Here is a 23,481-nt window from a genome sequence, read left to right as displayed (position 1 = left end):
CCAAAGAAATTAATTCTTCATGTTTGTGTTATCAAAGTGTGGGAATCATCTATGCGAGAGGTCACCTTCAAAGTGGCATTAGATAGATTAACGGACTATCATACTGTCAATACTGGCTAGTTATTATCATTACATACTGTCTGCAATATAGTTCTGATCAAATAATGTTTCCTATGGGGCATGAGCAGAAAAATGCTATTGCATTCCTATATGTAAATATCTTCTCAGAAAAAGCTGGTTAACTATATATAGTGTGTGCAGAATGGTTGGGTCGGATCCATTCTTAACCCTTTTCATCTTCTTGATTTACGCATGTTGAGAAATAGGATTCTTTCACAGGTACTTGAAATTCAGTTGCGATTGCTATAAACTATAAATAGATATTGTTGCTGCATTTGTAATACGAAAACATTCCTTCCAACTGAGGCAAACATAAAGGAACTCCATATTGGATCACCCAGAGATGTAACTCCTGAGTAAAATGCAATATAAGGACATAAGGTATAAGGAAGTTTAGGGTTAGTTGAACCTGTAATATAAAAACTGTGTGAATGGCCACCTACATATCTTTCCACTTTGGGGGTAGAGGTGGTACTTGGGGAACTACAAAAAGCTTCCTGCCATATATTTCCAACATTTGTTTTTTTCTCAAATCTGAATGATTCCGAATTGCCTAATAACTGTGCACCGAGACGAACAATATAAAATGGACAGAATGAGAGAATAGATTATAATGTTGAGAATAACAAATACTATATTGCATTATACATATAAATGTAGGCAAATATAGATAAATCATTAAACTACCTAAGTGATTTTGACTTTAAACTTTTCATTTAATTAATTTACAAAATACTGAATTCATTGTTTTTTTAAAGGCAGTAAAAAAGCAAAAAGTTTTATTTTTATTTTAAAATTGGGAACTATGGCAAAACTGAATCACAAGTCTTGCTTTAAAAAAAAAGAGTAAAACCTCTCCACTGTATTTCTTTTTTCCCAAGCAATAGTAATCTAATTTTGAATAAAATAGTTTTTAGCAGCTTGAAAAAGTAAAAAACAACCCAACCCAACCCAGTCAATCTGACTTTTGTGGAGAAGGGAAATAAAAGAACAAAATGAAAGAAAATCTTCACTGAAACACTGGAGAAAAGCTTTATAATGGGAGGATCCAGTACATTTTTAGTGTTATTAGTGTTATACTTTTAAAGATAAATATATTTTATCTCATTCAATTTGGCCACTAGAATTATATTTTCAGATATAAATGTCATTCTGTTTAATCCTGTTGTTGGATTAAGTTCTTAAAGAGCACTGCATTTATTTTATGAATTGAAGAAAGAGTGGACTGTGGATTGCAGTTTTCATGAAATTAAATCATGAAAATATTTAATAATATTTAGTAGCTCCCTCTGTTGCCAGTAAAATTTAACAATGCAGGTTGCTGAAAGAGGGTTCTGTATTTATGAGCTAGAATATATGAGTGCATGTGCATTCATAAACATGACATTCATACAAATGAATTTTTATTTGTAGATAGCAAATTTAAATTTTTATCCCGCTCAACTTGTGAATGGCGCTATGATGCTTGTTCAAGTCCTTGTTTCAAGACATGCAGAGATCCTTTGGCAAAACATTGTCAGACTGTTCCAAAGTAAGTACACTTATAATTTAAATAATAACACTGTCTCTAAAAAAAGAAATGATATGTTGCCTATCAGTTTAGGAGCAAAATTGAGGCTCTGTCAACCCTGAAATAAACCTGGCTGAAGCCATCTTGGAGTCTTCAGGGTTGTCACACAACGGTGGGACGGGGAAATAGATGGATTTTTTTTTTGCCAAAACAATAAAGTTTTCCTGTGGGAACCAAGGACATTCTCATAGGTGGCTGGCCTGGACAGTGTGACCAGTGACTTGGGGGGAAAAGGGAACCTTTTACTTTTAATCAGGTGAAAGTCGTGGGAAATTTCAGAGTCGGCTTTCATAAGTTGTGCCAATATGAAGTATCCAATAAACTGTTCTTTGAGGAACCTGCCTGTCTCAGAGTTCTATTTTCTATGGGTGCATTACTTGGAACGCTGACAGGCTCTGTGAAAAATGTATCACTTTCTACATACTTGAGGACTTTGTTATTGTTAGGGCTGTGTAGCTCTTAAAACATGGAAAACAACTGATCTGTAATGCACTAGGCTAGGAACAACATTGTACCTGTCCACTACTGCTATTGCTTAGGCCAGAAGACATTGTGGTCGAGTCTACGGTAGAGAAAAAAAAAGACAGATGTTATTAGCCTGCATTTGAAAAACAAATTGAGATTAAGATCAGCATAATATACTGGTAATTTGAAGAACATCGCAGCTTGCATAAAGCAATGGCATAAAGTTGCTGTACTGTATGCCAAAAGATTAATGTCCCTGTATTTATATTTTACCCTATGTTAGGGATATTTCATAGATAATATCCTCCTCTGACTTTAGTATGATCTTAGACCAGAATAAAGATAGTCCTTGACTTACGACCACAATTGAGCTGAAAATTTTTGTTGCTAAGTGAAACATTTGTTAAACAAATTTTGCCCCATTTGATTACTTTTCATGCCACCGTTGTTAAGTGAATCACTGCAGTTTGTTCACAACATGGTTGTTAAGTTGTTAAGTGACTTTGCTTGTCAGAATCAAAGAAGCTTGTCAGAAGGTCGCAAAAGGTGATCACGTGATTCTGGAACACTGCAACTCGCATAAATGTGATTCAGTTGCCAAGCATCCGAATTTTGATCATGTGACCTTAGGGAAGCTCCGCTGTACCTCTGTATGAATAATTTGCTGATGATGGTCTTCCATCATGTGGATTTAAAATGACCCATTAAAAAAAATCACTTCAGTTCTGGGTAACCTGCCATCTAAACTAGGCAAACAGCTGTGGGGCTGAAATAAAGAGCTGATTGGATTTTTTTCAAGGGGAACATAGTGTAATTAAAGCAAGTTTTAATTATGTTCTATAGAGTAAATGTACACTGGATTTTGTATAAAATATTTAGGAGCTGCTGGATTAAAATTTCATTCATGCTTTTTGACAAAATGGTACTTTTTTGAGCCACAAAGGAAGTACATTTAGAATAAGCAGTTGTCCTAAAAGTTTGGAAAACAAGCCCCAGATATTTAAAACATTCAACTTGTTCTATGTCAGAGTTGTACCTAAAAAGATAATAACTTGGCTTTGTATTTGTTTAGTTTGTCCATTTTATTTCCATGGCCTAGAATGAGTCCACCAAGTATTTATATTTTACCCTATGTTAGGGATATTTCATAGATAATATCCTCCTCTGACTTTAGTATGATCTTAGACCAGAATAAAGATAGTCCTTGACTTACGACCACAATTGAGCTGAAAATTTTTGTTGCTAAGTGAAACATTTGTTAAACAAATTTTGCCCCATTTGATTACTTTTCATGCCACCGTTGTTAAGTGACTTTGCTTGTCAGAATCAAAGAAGCTTGTCAGAATCAAAGAAGCTTGTCAGAATCAAAGAAGCTTGTCAGAATCAAAGAAGCTTGTCAGAATCAAAGAAGCTTGTCAGAATCAAAGAAGCTTGTCAGAAGGTCGCAAAAGGTGATCACGTGATTCTGGAACACTGCAACTCGCATAAATGTGATTCAGTTGCCAAGCATCCGAATTTTGATCATGTGACCTTAGGGAAGCTCCGCTGTACCTCTGTATGAATAATTTGCTGATGATGGTCTTCCATCATGTGGATTTAAAATGACCCATTAAAAAAAATCACTTCAGTTCTGGGTAACCTGCCATCTAAACTAGGCAAACAGCTGTGGGGCTGAAATAAAGAGCTGATTGGATTTTTTTCAAGGGGAACATAGTGTAATTAAAGCAAGTTTTAATTATGTTCTATAGAGTAAATGTACACTGGATTTTGTATAAAATATTTAGGAGCTGCTGGATTAAAATTTCATTCATGCTTTTTGACAAAATGGTACTTTTTTGAGCCACAAAGGAAGTACATTTAGAATAAGCAGTTGTCCTAAAAGTTTGGAAAACAAGCCCCAGATATTTAAAACATTCAACTTGTTCTATGTCAGAGTTGTACCTAAAAAGATAATAACTTGGCTTTGTATTTGTTTAGTTTGTCCACTTTATTTCCATGGCCTAGAATGAGTCCACCAAGTATTTCTATTATATTGAGAAAAATAAAATGTGACTCTTCCATCTGTGACTTGTACTTTTCCATGCAAAGCAAATATGTAACTGAGTTCTAATGGGATGCTACTATTGCTATAAACAAACAAGGAACGTAATTTTATGTAAGGAGCATGTAAGGGCTTTCTGCCAATTCTAAATGGAAATATTCATCATTCAGCAAATATATATATACTGTATATATCTATTCCAAATGTCACATCATTCACGAATTAGCTCAGCAGAGTAGAAAAGTAATTTAGCTTGGTCACAATACTACTTAAAGAGGAAAAAAGAAGCAGTTAGCTAAGCTTCTGGTAGCTTCAGTTATTTTGAAATTAGGGCTGTAATTTTCAAGTAAAGTTGACTTCTATGAAGAATAAACCTCATTAAGAGTACATGTACTGGTATTTTGTTGATCATTCTTTAGGAACATTACTCAGTACTTGTTTCAATGAAGCATTTTGCTGTATGAAAAGTTAATTATTATTAATTTTATTTTAGAGTGGAAGGATGTGTTCCTATGTGTCCTTTGAATTTGGTGCTGGATGAACTCACTCAAAGATGTGTTTATTTTGAAGACTGTACGTATAATTTAATATTGATTCAAAAGTTATGTCTTTCCAATATCTTGTGCAAAGTTTCAACATCTTTGCCAAATGAAGTTCCCTCACATTACTGCTTGACTCTTTGCAGTTTCCCCTACTATACTAACTGAAGTGAATAGTTCTATGCACCATCTGGAAAAAATATATGCATAGTGTTTTAATAAAAGAACCTGCACTCTGTTCTTTTAAGAAAGTAATACCTTCAAGTCACTTTCATTTCCAAGGATCTTAAATCTTAAGTCCTTATTCTATGAGAAGGCTGATTCCCTGAAGCTTCTTCCTACATACAGAATTTTAAAACAGATATATACTGAATGGAATAGCTACATTTGGATTTACAATTGCTAAGGAAAAAGAGCTTTTGGCAATAAGACACTGCACAAAGATATGACATTATAAATGTGTTCAGTAAGGGATTAATTAAATTATATTTATAAAGTTTTGAATTAATAAAATTATATTTATGAAGTTTATGATGTTAGAAATTAATAACAGTTTATTAAAGCTGTGCTATTCCACACTTTTAATTCTGTTGGATTTAATTCTGTCTATTATTGAACTAAAGATGCTTCATGTACCGGTACTAGTCATCTGTTTTTTGTCTTTAGGCATTGAACCAACAACTGAAGTTCAGATTCTACCATCCACTTTAAAGACACATACAGCTTTTGGGGCTCTTCAATCTTCTGCAGCAGTTCTGAGTAAAGAAATAGCTTTTTCTGTGACTCCAGCATTAAAACTTAGAGAAACAACACCTGCATCCAAACAGCAATTCAGTTCAACCATTGAAAAAGCTAAACTTCCAACATTTTCATTGCCAAATATTACTTTAGCTACATCAGCTCTTTCAGTTCAATCAGCTTTTGATACAAGTGCATTGCCAGGATTTTCACCTCTTGTAACTGATTTTAGCCCCATATCTGTAGTTCCTCCATCAAGAACTGATGTAGTTGTTTTGGATACTTTGCAGACAAGCAGTATGACAAGCTTTTCAATCCCCACAACATCTACAATCACTGAAGCAGAAAGTAAATTAGCAGCTACTCCAACTTCCATTGTGACTCCATCAAGTATTACAGAAGATAAATCATTAGATACATCTAGACTAGTTTCACAAATAAAAGTAATAGATGCTCAGAGTTTCCCTACAGAGGACATAGAAAGAAAACTTCAAAACATGACAGAAAGCCAAACTTCATCTATAGTAACATCAAAAATAGAGCATACTAGTCAGTTTTTTACCAAAGCAATATTGCCATCTTTGGAAATACCTTCCCATTTGCCAACATCAAGGCAAACAGTTCCAACCAGAACTAAGCCAGGAGTAACTCAACCAACTCTAATAATCACCAATGGTACTAAAACTTCATTTGCTCCTTTATTTACTATTGTAGTAGCCACAAAACCAGTTCTAGAGCCAGGTTCTTCAGAAACATCAAAGACAACTGTTGCTTTAATCAAAGAACAACTTAAAAGTACTATTAGTCCAATAACTCCAGTACCAACACAGTTTCCCCACACGTTCTTGACACATCCAAGTGTTTTAGTTTCTACTATTAAAAAGGAAATACCAAAACCAACATCGAATGTTACATATCAAACAAGTTCATATTTTTCTTTGTACACGCCTATAATATCAAAACCTCAAGTTTTTACTTCTAGAGTTCCTGGAAAAACTGATATTTCTTCTCCTACTACAATAGTTTCCAAAAAATATTTACAAACAGAGCAGTCACTGTTTCTACAGCCAAACATGACAAAGCCCGCAACTGCTTCATCTTATAAAGTTACACATTTGTCTACAATAGTAACCTCTAAAACTTCAACTTCATCTGAATCATCAATTCCAATCTCCCAGAAAATATCTACAGAACACAAAATACCTTTGCCCCTGAAAACCACAAAGGCAAGTGTTCCAGATTCTGTTGGTGTAACAAAATTGAAAACAGAATCTGCATTTATAGAAGAAGTCATAGCCACTGTTGTCCCGGGTCCATTGATCACTAAAAAGTTAGAATCAGTTGGAACAACTGGATATCCATTTATTCAACATGCTGTTATTGATACAGACAAAACAGCAGAATATCTTAGTAAAAAAGAATCAGAAAAAACTACCAGTTTATATACAAGAAAACCATCCACTTCTCACCGTCCAGTGTCCCTTTCTACAGTTATAACGTCAAAGATAGACACTGGTCTTGTTCCTTCATCACCTGAAATTCAGGTTCCTATGGCTGGTGCTATTCATCCAACTACTTCAAAGACCACCTTCAGGATGGTATCACCAAGCACAATAGCTTTAAGGTCAACTCCAGAATTGACAGTAAAAGAATCTAGGGTTACTTTATCTCCATTTACTAAACTTAGCAGCAGGTCACCAGCTGAAGTGGCATCAATCAAAGAAATATCAACCTTGTTTTCTTCAGCTACTCTTTCTGTAACAACATTTCCTTCCATAACCTCTCTAGTAAACAAAACATCTTCGTTTACTTCAATACAAAAGATAACTGTATTACCAACCACTGCAAAACCGTCAGTTGAGACATCAAAGTCATCTGTCACTTCCAAGATTGCCACTTCTTTTGTTCGTACGTCTCCAACGGAAAGCATTTCTACCCATGTAAAAGACAAATCTGTTCCTCCATATCTTATAACACAAACGCCAGGGAAGCATGATTCTTCACTGGCCTCTAAAGCTTATTTAACTACAAAAGGAACTTCAACGGCATATCAGTTTCCAGTTGAACAGACAAGTATTTATCCCCAAAGTAGTTTAAGTACAACAGAGTCAATCAAAGTAGCAATGCCTTCTGTCTTCCAAAGTACTTCACATCCATTTGTTACTCCTTCAGTTGCTTCACTCACTTCTTTATTTTCACCCCAAATCCCACTTGTAAGTGATAAAGAAACAACCCAGCAAATAATAGAGTCCTTTCCTACTGAAAAATCCAAGACGCTTTTCCCCACCACAAAGCAAGCATTAAGTCCTTCTCAGCCATCTACAGAATCCAGCACTTTGTTTCATGTGTCAAAATCAACATCACCATCACTATTTATTTTGGAAGCACCAGAAACTTCAATTGTGAGTCAAACAGATTCACAAGAAAGAGTATTAGTAACACCCGCATCAACAGCTTTCACATCCGTGAAGACCAGTGCTACAGAGAAGACGATAACTTTATCTAAACACATGCCACTTTCCACTGTTTCTTCTAGTTCAGCACCCATAGGACTAAGTGGACTCACAACCAAGAGTGTCACAAAATCATTAGAAAAAACAGCAGGAACAAAAGAATCTATCACATCTTTATTTCCAGTACCTTCTGATATTTCAGAAACAAAGAGCATATCTTCCAAAATACTAGAAGCCGATGGAGAAATATTGGCTACAAAGCTTACTCCATCACCTTCAATTAGCAAACATTCACCAACGTTCCCTGCTCCACTTAGTTCCACTAATGAAACTGCAATATCCAAATTCCCATTTGTGAAGGAGGCAACAATAGCATCAGCAAGCTCTTTGCCAATACTATCAATTCATCCAAAGGTTACAACAGCTACAGCAGCTCCTACTTATTTATCAACCAAACCAGTATATGATTCTGGCACAATATACACTGCAAATTTTACTACTGCTGAAACTATGTCAGGTACTTCGGCATCAGTTTTCATACCATCTGGAGAGATAGCAACTCAGCCAACATGTATAGTGAGTAACATAATTAATTGATCTTTATCCCACCATATGAAAGGAGGGAATTGTCTGTGTGTCTGTGTTTTAACTTAGAGATCCAGAGCGGTTGAAAGTCAGAGAGCATCCAAGCTTAATAAATAACTACACAACAATTGTGGCTTTCATATATTTATCCTGATCCTGCACTTCCCTGAAAACCTCATATGTCACAGTCATTGAAACATAACTAGTGATGCAAACAAGTCTTTCTATATTTCTAGCGATAAGTTTCTTATAATGCATTGTGCTAAATGTCCACGCCTCGATCATTTATATGCCCACTAGCAATCTAACATGATCTTGAATCAGTCTCTTGATAATTCTGCTCATGGGTTAAATATTATTGATGAAGAAGATTAAGAACATATTCGGGGCTTTTGAACTACTCAGTATAATTGTTTGGGGAAAAGTATTTGTGTGTGTGGTGTTTTTTTTTAAATTTTAATAACTAGCTTCACTTTGAAACCTTATGATTTGTATGATTTTCATACTATTAATGTTAAACTAAACATTGAATATTTTTCAAGGCTGCTATTTCAGAATTCAGCCTTAATTAAAACAAAAACGAAAACATATTCCTGAATACTCAAGAGATCTTGGACACTTAGGCTCCTGAGTTCTACTATGTTGATTTCTTGAAAATATGTTCTTGTTGCTTTTGTTTTGTTCAGAATTGTAACCAATCTTTTCTAAATATGCCTTAGCCTGTCACAGAAAATGACTGCATAAAACATATTTGCTTAGATGGACAATTAATTCAAGTTAACCAATCACAGTACTGCCCATACAGTGCAACACAACCCAGCTGTGGATTTCTTGGACTTGCTGTTCAGATTAATGGCGACAAATGCTGCCCCAAATGGGAATGTGCATGTGAGTTATAAGTCATATAGTGTTTATTTTAAAACTGCATTAAGCTGATGAAACCTTGAACTTCAGGGTAGGTATGGAAGGAACAGATGGTAGAAATTATTTGTGCCTTATACAAAACAGTAGCAGTTCAACCAGAAGAATATTGGGGAACTGCACAATATGCAGTGGAATAGAACTCAATGAAGAGGGATTAATGTGATATTGAAGAGAATACTTGTTATATAGAGATTTTACACAACAAATATTATAGAATAGAATAGAATAGAATTTTTATTGGCCAAGTGTGATTAGACACACAAGGAATTTGTCTTGGTGCATATGCTCTCAGTGTACATAAAAGAAAAGATATGTTCATCAGAGCAGATGGTCTCGTGAGTAGGAAATCCGTAGTGAATCACAGAGAACAATTAAAAATAAAGAAACCATTAGAGAGCATTTCACCGCGGCAGCCTTCGTCGGTGCCATGTTGGAAAAAAAATGGATTATGGATTGAGAGTTTCCAGTTCTGAGAATATTTCCATTCAAAGAAAGAATATATATTTTTCACTGAATCCTTCTTCCATCTGTATCATCTTGTGTCCCTAAGATTTTGATAAGGATTGTAGAAATTTCTGGAGTAGCATGAAATGTGAAAGGGGGAAATGGAAATAAACAAACGTTTATTTCAGAAAAAACAACCCTGAATTCAACTTAATTTGAATTTGAATTTGATCTCAAGTAAAACATGGTATGGAGATAAAATAATGTTTTAAGATAGGAAATGGCAGAATTTCTTATTTTTCAAGACCTGGTATCAGCTGCACACATATTAGGATTCTTTTGCAACACAAACCTATTTACCAGGAAATTACTTGTTGATTTTTAAAGAACTATTTATTATCTGTTACATATTTTTATCTAATTTAACAAGACATTGAATTTCCATTTGCCAGCAACCATCCGCCTGTTTTGTAATTTTTAAAAAATAATAGTTCACATTATGCTTGATAGGTCGATGCACTTTCTTCTCTGATCTGAGCTTTATCACCTTTGATGGACATCATGTGGCTTTATTTAAAGAAGCATCTTATATAATCAGCCAAACACAAGATGAAACTATAAGCATTCATGTTGTGGACAACAGAAATACCAATATGGTACTAAATCTTGTTTATTATTCTGTATTTATAGAATGGTCATAAACAAATAGTCTTAGATCTCTGATCTAATAGAAATTTTGAGGCTAGAAGATCATTAATTTGTTTTTCTTGGGAGTTGATGTTGAATAATCCTTTCCATATATTTTCAGATAGTGACTTTTTAAAACATTAAATATTAAGGCAGTTGAATATAGGATGGAGTTGAAATTGGGTCTTACATGGGAGAGGAATGTTTTTTATCATACTGTTTAATTTTATGAGACATGGAAACAACTTTGTAATTCTTTGTGAATATTTTTTTTTATTTAGGGGATCTTAACCTATTCTAAGCTATGTCTGGCAATGCTGAATTTGACATATCTGTCTAACCAGATTATCATTGACCGCTTAAGTAGAAAGGTAAACTTTACTTCCTTTGTTACTTATTAATCTTTGTTAACCTTTGGAAAAACAGATTTATTAAAATTCCGAGTCATACTTCCTTTATTTTATGATTTATGTTGGGTGGCATAACTTGAAGCTTGGGACCACTGTAACATCTGGAAGAAATTAGCAGAGTTCCTAGAGATATTTGTGATTTAAAATCCAACTGTTAAACACATTAACTGATTGAATTGAATTGATACCATTTGAAATAAGTTAAATTAAATTCAAACAGATTCTTTCAGCACTATTTTTATTTTTTGCCTAGTAGTTTTCAGCATGTCATTTGTGGTGGCCAAGTCTCCTAAAATTTGTATGGTCATTTTAATGTTGGTGTTCAAGTCATGTTTATGATTTTAAAATTCAATTTTTAGAATTTCAATTTCCAATTTCCAAATGAAGGCTGTAGCTCAAGTAATTAATACTAACTACTGTTTATTAATGTTATTGATATTTTTAATTAACATTTTGCTAATTACTACTATTTTTATTTATTCATATCCTGCCTTTATTATTTTTACAAACAACTCAAGGCAGAGACCATACCCAACCTACCTTCCTCTTCCTATTTCCCCCAAAATAATAACCCTGTGAGGTGGTTTGAGCAGAGAGAGAGCGACTGTCCCAAAGTCACCCAGCAGGCTTTAATTGCTAAGGCTGGAGTTGAACTCATGGTCTACTGCTTTCTAGCCTGGTGCCTTAACCACTTGACTAAACTTACTTTATTACTTATTTCCTGAACATAAGCTGAAGTTGAGAATAAGAACCTTTTAAGCAGTAATGGCATGTCAAATATGCTGCCCTTTATGTGCTTATTTAAAAGAAATCTTAATATATTTAGTGGAACTATATTCCTCAGAAGTCATGCATAGGAATTCTCAGTATGTCTACTTTGCAGTTAATGTTGGAATATTTTTCCGTCCTCTTTTTTTATATGTCTTGTAATTATAATTCCATCCTCTTTTTTACGTCTTGTATTTTTTACCAGTTTCTATAAGGCTGAATGAACAAAATATATATTTGATAAAGGTTTATTATGACATAATTGCAACTTTAGGTTATTATGAAAAGACAATGACCCAGTCTTGAAGCTAGTAGGAACACTTAAACTTGTTAAAATGTAGGGCTGTTGACAGAGAAAAGTATTTTGCTTGTTTTCCGTTTTAACCATCCAGAATTTTTGGAAAGTCCAGTTAACCTTAGTTTCTTCTATGGAACTACATCAGAAATAGATATAGATGTACACTTACTTACCAGTGTACTGGCAAAAAATATATCACCCTCAGTATTTTAGAATTTTGGGAAAAGAGGGTAAAATTCAAAATTAAAATAGCATCCAAATATCTAGCTAACTGGGTTTTCCCCAGTTGGAATATATTTTGAATTCTCTTGTATTATATCTTCTATTTCCTGCCTGTATTTCAATCAAATCATATCATCATCATGCTTCTTTTTTTTTTTTTTAAACTTTTTTTATTACTTTTTTTACAACAAACAAACAAAAAGAAAATACATTATTACACCCTTGTGCTATACATAAAAGGAAGATTTGGGTCTTCGGATATATCCTCATGATTGCCAAAATCCACGTTCTCGAGGTACAGGTACTGAAGCGTCCAATGTTCCAAGCGCAAAGTCCACAAATGGTTTCCAAGTCTTCCAGAAAATATCTTCTTTATACACACCACTTTTAATTTTAATATCACATGTCATTTTATCATTTAAAGCTAGTTTCCACATTTCAGAATTCCACTCTTCTATTCTAAAAATCACATCTAGTTTCCAATATCTAGCTATTATAATTCTACCTATTATAATCATATTTCTAATCAATTCTTTTTCATATTTTGTTAATTCTATTTCCTTAATTACCAACAATAATATAGTTTCCACTCTCAATGTTATTACTTTCCCCATCATTTCAAATATCATTTTCTCCAATTGTTGCCAAAACTTTTAACCTTATCACAATTATACCACATATGTTCATAAGTCCCCAATTCCATCTCACATCTCCAACATTTTTACTAATTTTTTATCCATTTGTGACAATCTTACTGGAGTCAAATACCATTTCCAAACAACTTTATAATTGTGCTCTTTAATCCTTATAGATAAAGTTCTCATAATTCTACTCTTCCAATTCACATTCCAATCTGACTCTGGTATTTCAATATTAAGATCTTTTTCCCAATTTGTCCTCATCACTCTTTGTAATTTTTCATCAGAATTTATAATCTTATAAACCCTACTAACGAGTCCCTTTAGCCCAATTTCATCTTTCATAATCCGAGATACTAAATATTCAAATTCAGTTTCACATCTATTTATCGAATAATTTTCCTTTAGTTTTTTGTCCATTTTTCTATCTGTATTTTTTCAAACCAACTTAACCCTAATTTTTCAATAATTTCTTTATTCCTCCTTTCATTTCCCATAACTTTTATCCAATCTCTAATAATTTCTATATTTTCCTCTTTAATCACTTCATTACGTTTTATATTATTTTTAATCGCCAAATTCAATTGTCTCCCCCAAAAAGATTATATCCGGAATTAAAATTTTAACAAATTTGTTCCACATTTTACTTAATCCCTTTAACCAATAACTTCTACTTACACATTTTAAATTTGCTTTATCTAAAAACCACCTTGATCCAAATTTCTCTATATCCCTTAACTCTAAGTCTCTCCAATAGTTATCTTCACCTTTAAATATTTTTACCACTATCCGGATACCATACGCACAGTAATAATTAAATAATTTGGGGATTCCTAATCCACCTTCCTTTTGATTTTGATACCACATTTTCTTCACTAATCTAGGTCTTTTACCACCGTTGCAAAATTTATCCAGTTTTTTCTGATATCCTTCAATATCTTTCTCTGTCAAATTTAGTGGTAGCATCTCGAATAAAAAGTTGAACTTGGGCAGCAACATCATCTTACACATTGCAATTCTACCAAACCAAGACAACTTTAAAATTTTATATTTATCTATCTTCTTCTCAATTTCGTTAATCACCACATCATAATTAAGTTTTTTCAATTCTTTAACCTTAAGTGAAAGCACTATACCCAAATATTTCAATGTGTTATCCCAAATTGCTCTTGCATATTCTCAGACTCATTACCATTACTATCCATCAATAATTCTGACTTTGACCAATTTACTTTCAATCCTGTCATTTCCTCAAATTCTATCAAATGCTTATATATCTTTTCAGATCTTTCTCTACATTTTCAAAATAATTAAAGTATCATCCATACAAATTTATCTTATACCCTTATATCCTTCTAATTCTTCATCTTTTCTATCATTTTGTCAATATTTCCATAGCCAATAAAAATAATGTTGGGGACAGGGACATCCTTGTCTCGTACCAGCTTCTAATTTTATCTCTTCAGTTAATATTCCATTCACCTTCACTCTTGCACCGCTCTTTTGGTACAATTTTGAAATAACATGTATAAACTTATTACCAAAGCCTAAAGCCTCCACAATTACTTTAATAGTTTCCCATTGTACAGAATCAAAAGCTTTAAAATATCCAATGATACTATACCAATTTTATCACCATTATATTCAGCTACATCTATAATATTTAATACTCTTCTAACAATATCACTCATGTATCTACCCTTCACAAAACCTACTTGATTATAACTTATATATCTATCTATAAATCTATTTAATCTATTACTTATAATAGCAGTAAATATCTTTGCATCCTGATTAATTAAAGAAATGGGCCGATAGGACTCAATCCTTTCTAAATCTTTATCTGGTTTAGGAATTAGGATATCACCGTTCTATTCCATGACGAAGGTACTTCCCACCATGTAATATTCCATTGAATAATTTTTGCAATCTTGGTATTATTAATTCTTTAAATTCTTTATAAAACTCAACAGGTAATCCATCCTCACCTGGAGCTTTCCCTAATTTTAATTTTTGTATTATTCCATTAATCTCATCTTGTGTTATATCTTCTTCCATCAATTCCTTATATGTTTGATCAATTTTCACCACATACTTTTCTAAATAGCTTTGCAATTTTCCCCGATTAATTGGTTTCTTTGAATATAGATTCTGAAAAAAATTTCTAACCACTTCACATTTCTCTAATTTTTTATAACATCTTATACCTCTATCATCTATCAAAACTCCAATTTCTCTCTTCTCTCTTTTATCTTTCGCCATCTTTGCCAATAATTTAGAATTTCTATTACTAAATTCAAAAATTCCTATTTAAAAATCTCAAATTTCTTTTACTAACTCTGTATCTTCTTCTATCATTTTATTTCTTAACATATTAAGCTCCTGAAGAATTTTTTTCTTTAGTAAGCAAAATTGATTTTCCAATTCTTTAATCTGATTTTATCTCTTTCCATTTTAATTTTTATAATTTTTATATTTCCTACTTGATAATTTGATACTCTCCTCTAAACACCGCTTTCATCGCATCCCAAACAATTTCAAATTTAACCTCCCGTTATCATTTAATCTCCAACTTTCCTCCAATTTTTAAGTATCCATTTTTATCCTTTTCATTTTATACAATTTCTCGTCATATCTCCAATAGCTTCTTTTTCTCAAAATTAAAATCTAAGTCCACCATAACTTCTGCATGATCAGAATCTTTAAAATTCCCACATCTACCTTATCCACATTATTCAACAAATCTTTAGAAAGAAAAATATAATCAATTCTAGAATATGTATTATATATCTTAGAAAAAGTGTATACTCTCTCAATTCCTTTAACCTCTCTCACACATCAACCACGCCGTTTGAAGCATCCACATATTTAAAATCCCCATTTTATTTGCTCCTCCACAGCGGGTGGGATTAGTACTGTCTATTTTATCTCTGATTAAATTAAAATCCCCAGCCACAATTACTTTCCTACACTTTCATTCTCCAAAATTTTTGTTATTTTTCAAGAAATTCTCTTTGTTTTCATTCGGTAAATATAAATTAACAAGTGTCACTTTTTCCTCATTAAGATTTCCAACAATTATTACATATCTTCCATCTTCATCCAAAATTACCTTATGTTTTCAAAGTACACCCTATCTGATATCAGTGTTGCAACTCCTCTAGCTTTTGAAGTTCCAAATGCTTTTTCATATATTTGCATACCTTTTATATACATTCTATTTGAATCTTCAGATTTCTGATGGGTTTCTTGTAAAAATAAAATATCTGGTAAATCCCTTTTAATCTTAAGCTCCAATCTTCTTCTTTTAATCTGATTCCCTGTACCCTTCACATTCCATGACATTATTTTTATAACTCCCATTTAAAATATAAATTTTTTAATCCTATCCCCGCATCTTCCTTTCTGTGCCCACCACCCGACATTAAACTACCATATAAACAACAATAAGAAAACAGAAAAAAAACAAAAAACAAAACAAACAATAAAGTACAAACAATCTTCTTCCCCCACATCCTCATCGGTTTCGCCTCTATAAAGAGAATGGGGGAGAGGGGACGTGCCAATGCCCGGGCCACTTCTTTCGGGCTGTCTATTTAAATTCATCACTCAAAAAAAGATAGCGATGACCGCATTCAGCTTCGTATTTTCCAAGACTCTTATCTGCTTCTTCTCCTACTGTATCCTCACGACTCTTCTTCTGTTCAACCAACACAGGTGATATTTCTTTCCTCTTTAACCCTTTAGAGTCTTGCCCTCCAATAGCCCCTTTTTCTTCTTCTGAGATTGATGTTTCCACGTATGTTCCACCCATCTGAAGCATTTGATCTTTTATCTCCATTAAATCCTCCATCTCAATCAGTCCAAGCTCCCGTAAATATAATAATGCATCTATATCTGGGGTGATTGTACGCATCCTTCCTTTATAAAAAAATTTCAATTGTTGTGGTGGCCTCCAATTGTATTTAATTCCATTATCTCTCAAAACTTTTGTAATTGGTTTTAAAAAAAATCTCCATGCCCTTTCTTCTCTTGATATATCCGGGAAGACTTGAATAGTCTTCCCTTCAAACTTCAAAGCATCTCCCAACTCTCTCACCTTGGCCATAACTTCCAACTTATCACCAAGATTTGCGAACCTGACAAGCACATTCCTGTTAGAACCATTTTGCCTTCTATATCCAATTCTAAAAACACTTGCCAGGTCTGCTATTGTGAACGTAAGTTGCGTATCCAAATCATTAATCCATTTCAGAACCCGCTGTTTCAATTTATCCTCCTTTTCTTCCGAGATTCCTCTGATAACAAAATTATATTTCCTCATCTCTTCTTCCAAAAGACAAATTCTCTTATCTTGCTGCTCATTTTTATAAAATATTTTGCCAATTTGCCGATCTACTTTTGCCTCATGCACATGCATCTGCTCCATTTCATCTTTAATCATTATCATTTCCTCTTTTTGTTTAACAAAGTTATCATTCATATCTTGCTTCAAATTTTGCACTTCGGATGTCAGTTTCAATGTCAAATTATCTATACGCTCTGATAGTCCTGCTATTTTTTCCCCAATTTTATTTAAAGCTGCAGCAAGTTGCTGCGTTTCTGAAAGTTGTTGAGTCATTTTGAAAAAAACCAAAAAATTTTCCAAACTAGGATTCCAAACCAATTTTACAGAGGGTCTTAGTGAAGATCAAAGGACGACAGTCTTTTAATTGAAGCGAAGCGGCTTATGCACTGTTATCTCTCAAGTTCAAGGATACTCCACAAAGAAACACAGAACTTCACAGCTAACATTAATCAGCGCCATTTTTTCCTCCACGTCAGCAAAGCAGAAAGAAAGACAAAGCAACTTAAACGAAGCAGAATCCTTTTTTTTTTCTGTAATATAAACAAGCTATTAATTTGCTCTCAAGAAAAAAAAAATAAAGAAAAAAATATCCGTTCAGTAAAATCCTCTTGCTGCTAAACAATCCAACAAAAAATCAATTTCTCTTCTCTTCAATTAAATTCTGTGTATATTAAATTCTTCTCATTATCAGATTCAGTCCTTAATATTCACTCCTTAGCCTCAGCAATAGAAAAAATTTTTTTTAACACAGAACACGATAGTTAATTTTGGAAAAACAAAATACAGCAATTTATTCCAACTTAACGTGTCTGCCGGCTCGGTCATCCCACGCTGTAGAAACTCCTTAATTCAAGCCGTTTCAGATGACCTACCAGTTTTAAATTCAATCTGCTGGGCTGTTAACACTTTCACCTCATGATTTATTAACTTCCATCCATAACAGTGCATTCCAAACGGCATAAATTCTCATAAATCTTCATTAATAAGCCCTGTGAAGTGAAGGAAAGGTCCTTACCCCACCACGGTCATGGCCACGCCCCCATCATCATGCTTCTTATAGAATTTAATTTCTCACTGGCTTAAATAGAAAAAGCTACCCATTGTCCTGATGGCATTAAATTATACCCATGTAACTTGAGTCATAATTCTCTAGTCTAAATGCTGCCTACATTTTGATTGCTTCCTCTCAAGATTTGCTATCTAATTGGGGTTTAAGAATTTAATATGCAAGTTGTACAGATTTTCATTGGAAGGTCCATTAGAATTTATTTGATTAAAAGATTTGCTTTTACAGAAAAGGAGAAACACTTGTTAAAAGTATTATTATGAGAAAATGCAAACTCAAATCTTAAATGTTGCCTAAATATCTCTTTATATGTTTTCTAGATAATGGTCAATTCAAAATATGCTTGGCCTACTGTTAAAAAATATGGTTTTAAAATTGAGGACACTGGTTTTATGTATCTTATTAAAACCCCATCAAATACTAAAATTCAGTGGTTTCATAATACTGGGATGATGATAATTGAACATAATGCAACCAATGATAAAAAAACAATGGGATTGTGTGGTAAGCTAATTTTAGTATTTTGTTATATTTTAGTTTATACCTTTATATACTCATCCACTCAGCACACACACTTTTGTTAAAGGGAATATCACATTTGTTTGTTTATAAATTATATTGCAACTTGAAGAGTAATTCTGTGAGAAAGTAGAAAATGATAATTGTTCACCAACAGTATTTATAGCTGAAATGAGGCTAATATTCAAAGCACAGAATAAAAATTTGCCAGCCAAACTATCTGCAATACAACTTTTAATTCTTGTGAGATCATATTACAGACAGCTGGAAGAGGGGGATGAAAACTTGCTTCTGGATTTAGAGTTTATGAAACAGAAGTATGGAGGTTGAAGTAATTTGAAAAATAGATAGAACATGAATAAGCAAAAGATGTACTTTACATTATGCTTTCCATAAAGTCAAATAAGGTATTTGAAAGATAGGTGGCTTGCCCTCTGCTAATATACTGAAGAAAATGCTGCATAGAGGTAAGATTGTTCAATATGAGTTGAATTTAAATGAGATGACATAATCTTCCTCCTCACTAAACCTAAATCAGAAAAAGTACTAATGGAAATCTGAGCTATTTCTGCTATTGAGAAGATGGTAATTTTGTTTTATACTCTGTGTGGCTTAGAATTCTTTCAAATTGAAGTGGATTTAAGCATGGTAAAATATATAAATACGTAGTGTTCTCTTTTGCAGGTTTCTGTGATGGAATTTCAACAAACGACCTCATGTTACCTAATAATACAGTTGTAAGAACTGCAGCTGCTTCAGTTATCTTCACAGATAGCTGGTTGGTGCCACATACACTGAAGTATATTGGAAACCCAAGAACCCATGAAGCTAACTGTTCAGCCATGAATTGTTCATTTTGCTTAAATATGTTGTTGAACCAAACATTCAGCAGCTGCCATCCTTATGTATGTTATCTTTGATTTCTACAATTATTTTGCTTGTTGATAAATCTGGTTTTATATTAATAATGAGCAGTCAATTTATGGATTGCATTATGTTCATAAGAAGTTGCTCACCCTTGCAGTAGGACCAATGGGATATTTATTCAGAGGAAGATATTTTGGTGATCTTGACACAACTTGAATGCAATGCAGTAGTTCTATTTGAAGTGGGATCCACAGTTTACAACAATCCAGGAATGAATAGCTATTTCTGAAAAGATAGATAGATAGATAGATAGATAGATAGATAGATAGATAGATAGATAGATAGATAGATAGATAGATAGATAGATAGAGATAGATAGAGATATATTTTAGATATAGATATATGTTGCTTCTTTCTAATGATGCTGGTTTTCAATTGTCAGTTACTAATCCAAATACATGTTTTTATATGTGTTAAGGTTTCTCCAGCTACTTTTTGTGATTTGTGGATCCAAGACACTGAATATATTCAGGATCCATGTTTAGCACTGTCTGCTTATGTCGCCATGTGTAATAAATTTAATATCTGCATAGAATGGAGGAATTCTAGTTACTGTTGTAAGTATTAGTTATGAGAATATGTATGTTGACCCCAATAAGGCTACATTACTGGAAGTTGATAAGACAACGTAATCTATGAAACTGAATAATATATTAGAGCCTGAATTCAAGTCCAAAGTCAGTCATTTTTTGAAAGGTTAATCTTTGGGCACAGATTATATTGCAAATGCAAGTAAATATTGGAATAACTGGATTTTTTTCAGAACAATAAAACTATATGAACAGAAGTGCCATGAATAACATCAAAGCAAATGATAAGATACATTAACCATGAATTGTGGGAAAAGGGCTTTGAGTGGGAAATAAATTAATGGGATGAACTGTGAGCATGTGAAAGATTAAGCACTCCCAATTCTCTAGCTCTAAAACTCTTTTTATTTTACTTTCTAATGAGAAGGGGATAATACCACTGTTTATTAGTGTTAATGCATGTGTTTTATAACCTGCTGACTTCCATATTCCTGTTGAAGACTACTTCAGCTTCAATCACAACAATACAAGAGCAAACAATAGATTTAAACTTAATATTAACTGCTCCAATCTTGACTGCAGAAAATACGACTTCAGTAACAGAGTTGTTAATGCTTGGAATACACTACCTGACTCTGTGGTCTCTTCTCAAAGTCCCCAAAGCTTTAACCAAAAACTGTCTACTATTGATCTCACCCCTTTCCTAAGAGGTCTATAAGGGGCGTGCATAAGAGCACAAACGTGCCTACCGTTCCTGTCCTTCTGTTTCATTTCATTATATACAATTTGTATAGTTATTACATGCTTATACTCATATATATACTTATATGTTGTATAGATACTTCATGCTTATGCTTATGTATGCTGTTATAACAAAAAAATAAAAAAAATAAAAAATAGCAACACTATGTTAACCTTGTACTTCTTGTCTTGCTAGCCTTTCCTTGTCCAGAAGGTTTTACTTATAAGGCTTGTATACATCCATGCCTTGCCCCAAGCACTTGTCAGAGTACAGAGTCAACTGCAGAAGATTCAGACTCTTGCTTGGTGCTCACTGAGGGCTGCACCTGTGCAGAAGGAACCATCCTTCATCAAATTCATTCAGCTCTCTGCATCCCGGAAGAGAAATGTGGTAGGTGCTAATATTTTTCTTCTGCAGCCTATGAGAAATATGTAATCCATCAAACAGTTGTGATGAAATTCAGGTAACTGGATAGCCAATAGATCTCAGTTTATCCATAGAGGTAACTGGTGCAAATAGTCAGGAACAGGAGCTGAATTTAAAGCACTTCAAGTTTATTACATGCTACTATACACAAGAATTTGATCTACTAACAGTTGAGGCAAATAGGTGCTAAATAAGAATCAATAGATTTCAAGGAAGGTTGGACTTAGGTCTCTTGTGGGAGTGGAATGACTCCAAACTGATGACATATTTGACCCTACCCTCAGGATCAGCTTGGTCATCTCCTAGAGTAACCTATTCATGAATGGAAGCAATTTTTAGTTTGTAAATTGTGCTTATATAGAGAGAAGCTTTCTTTCTTTCTTTCTTTCTTTCTTTCTTTCTTTCTTTCTTTCTTTCTTTCGTTTATTTGTTTGTCTTTGGATCAGTATCTTAGTTTACAGAGGTTCCTCTTTTTTAATGTCTATTTGGATATTAGAAATATTCTGCATATTTAGAAATACTTCCAACTTTATCTCTTGTGGATTGTAATAGATATTAGAGACAAACCAATATTCACAACAATAGATGGCATAACAATGACTGTAGTACATCAATAAGCTAGGGATTACAGGGGAAGCATCCTAATGATTCAGTTTTTTACGAATTAGACTTATAACTGCTTGTATAGAAGTTGAAGCATATTATCTTTCTCTGTCTGTAGTGCTGCAACTGAAGCCTATATCTATTTGCTAGCATTGATCACTCTAGAACCGTAATGGCGAACCTATGGCAGGCATGCCATATCAGTTGGCACGCATGCTCAGTCTCTCTAGGAGTCTCTGGAGGCTGAGGACAGCAAAAAACATCACTTCCTGTCCAACTGGAAGTTGGTAAACGGGCTGTTTCTGGCCTCCGAAGGGCCTTCAGAGGTGGGTGGGAAAGGCTGTTTTCGCCCTCCCAAGACTCAGAGAGGCTCTGGACCCAGGTGAGAGAGAAAAACGGGCCTACCTGGCCATCGCGTGCCAGGAGCGAGGGGAGGACTCGCACATACGTGCACATGGGTGGGACACATAGAATTATGGGTGTGGGCATGCACGCACGCAACTCCCCCCGACTCCCCCTTCTGGCACGTGATGGAAAAAAGGTTAGCCATCACTGCTCTAGAAGATTGTTGGTTTCCATTGTTTTGATTTATTACATTTGCATTCTGCCTGATTCCCAACAAGCATTAGACACCTAATACTGCTGAACCAGTGTCAAAAATATTTTTAGAAAAATATTAATGCATGTAGCTTTTCTAAACAATTCAGCCTGTACAGATCATTCCGGAGTGCCTCGTGCAGTAGGTGAAATTTGGAAAACTTCCAGTAGTGATTGCTGCATGCACAAATGTGTGGACAGTGACACCATTGCTGCTGTGGAATACAATTGCTCTGTTAATTATGATGTCAGATGCCAGCGTTTTGGGGAAGTGGCTTTAATTGTCCCTGATGATCAGTCCTGTTGTCATCAGAAAGTCTGCAGTAAGTATTCTCGCATATTCCAGTGTTTGAATGGCTTTCTTTTAGAAAAAAAACAACAACAAGAAAATCAAATCTGGCAGAAATGGCAAAAATCTCTGCTTACTTGAAAGACTATACACAAGAAAAATATATTTTAGAATGGAAAATGTGGATTGATTATATTCAAAATAAGTATCAGATAAAAAAATATCGAATAGCATATGAGTAAATTTAGGAAATAATTTGTATTAGATATATTTCTGAAGGAGAGGGGAATTGAGAGTGTGACTAAGTGTGGAGAGACTAGAGATTATAATTTAGGAATTATTTTAGATTATGATTGTTAGTTTTGATACCCTGCATTTTATTCTGGGAAGTCGGGGTGGGGGTGGGGGTGGGGGTAAGGGGAGGGAATTGGGGGGTTGAGGCTAGTGATGGAGTGATGGTTAATGTACAGGGATTATTGAAGATGTATAAATATAATTAATGTAGGGTCGGGTCTGCCCAGTTGCCATTTTA

General features: G+C 33.8%; 1 protein-coding gene across 1 annotated transcript in view; it reads left to right on the top strand.

The window, feature by feature from the left end:
* OTOG (otogelin) overlaps nucleotides 1-23,481 on the top strand; it is a 103,182-nt gene that overhangs the window by 62,243 nt on the left and 17,458 nt on the right. Inside the window, exons 33-43 of the mRNA XM_058161526.1 lie at nucleotides 1,534-1,651; nucleotides 4,690-4,769; nucleotides 5,402-8,502; nucleotides 9,231-9,399; nucleotides 10,390-10,535; nucleotides 10,848-10,937; nucleotides 18,637-18,820; nucleotides 19,520-19,740; nucleotides 20,181-20,319; nucleotides 21,230-21,424; nucleotides 22,771-22,983. Coding sequence (XP_058017509.1) covers nucleotides 1,534-1,651; nucleotides 4,690-4,769; nucleotides 5,402-8,502; nucleotides 9,231-9,399; nucleotides 10,390-10,535; nucleotides 10,848-10,937; nucleotides 18,637-18,820; nucleotides 19,520-19,740; nucleotides 20,181-20,319; nucleotides 21,230-21,424; nucleotides 22,771-22,983 — 4,656 coding nt within the window. The remainder of the gene's footprint in view (nucleotides 1-1,533; nucleotides 1,652-4,689; nucleotides 4,770-5,401; nucleotides 8,503-9,230; nucleotides 9,400-10,389; nucleotides 10,536-10,847; nucleotides 10,938-18,636; nucleotides 18,821-19,519; nucleotides 19,741-20,180; nucleotides 20,320-21,229; nucleotides 21,425-22,770; nucleotides 22,984-23,481) is intronic.

The sequence above is a fragment of the Ahaetulla prasina genome, chromosome 1 (genome assembly GCF_028640845.1).
Source record: "Ahaetulla prasina isolate Xishuangbanna chromosome 1, ASM2864084v1, whole genome shotgun sequence".
Taxonomy (NCBI): domain Eukaryota; kingdom Metazoa; phylum Chordata; class Lepidosauria; order Squamata; family Colubridae; genus Ahaetulla; species Ahaetulla prasina.
The sequence above is the reverse complement of the archived record's forward strand: the minus strand, read 5'-3'. Positions and strand labels throughout refer to the sequence as shown.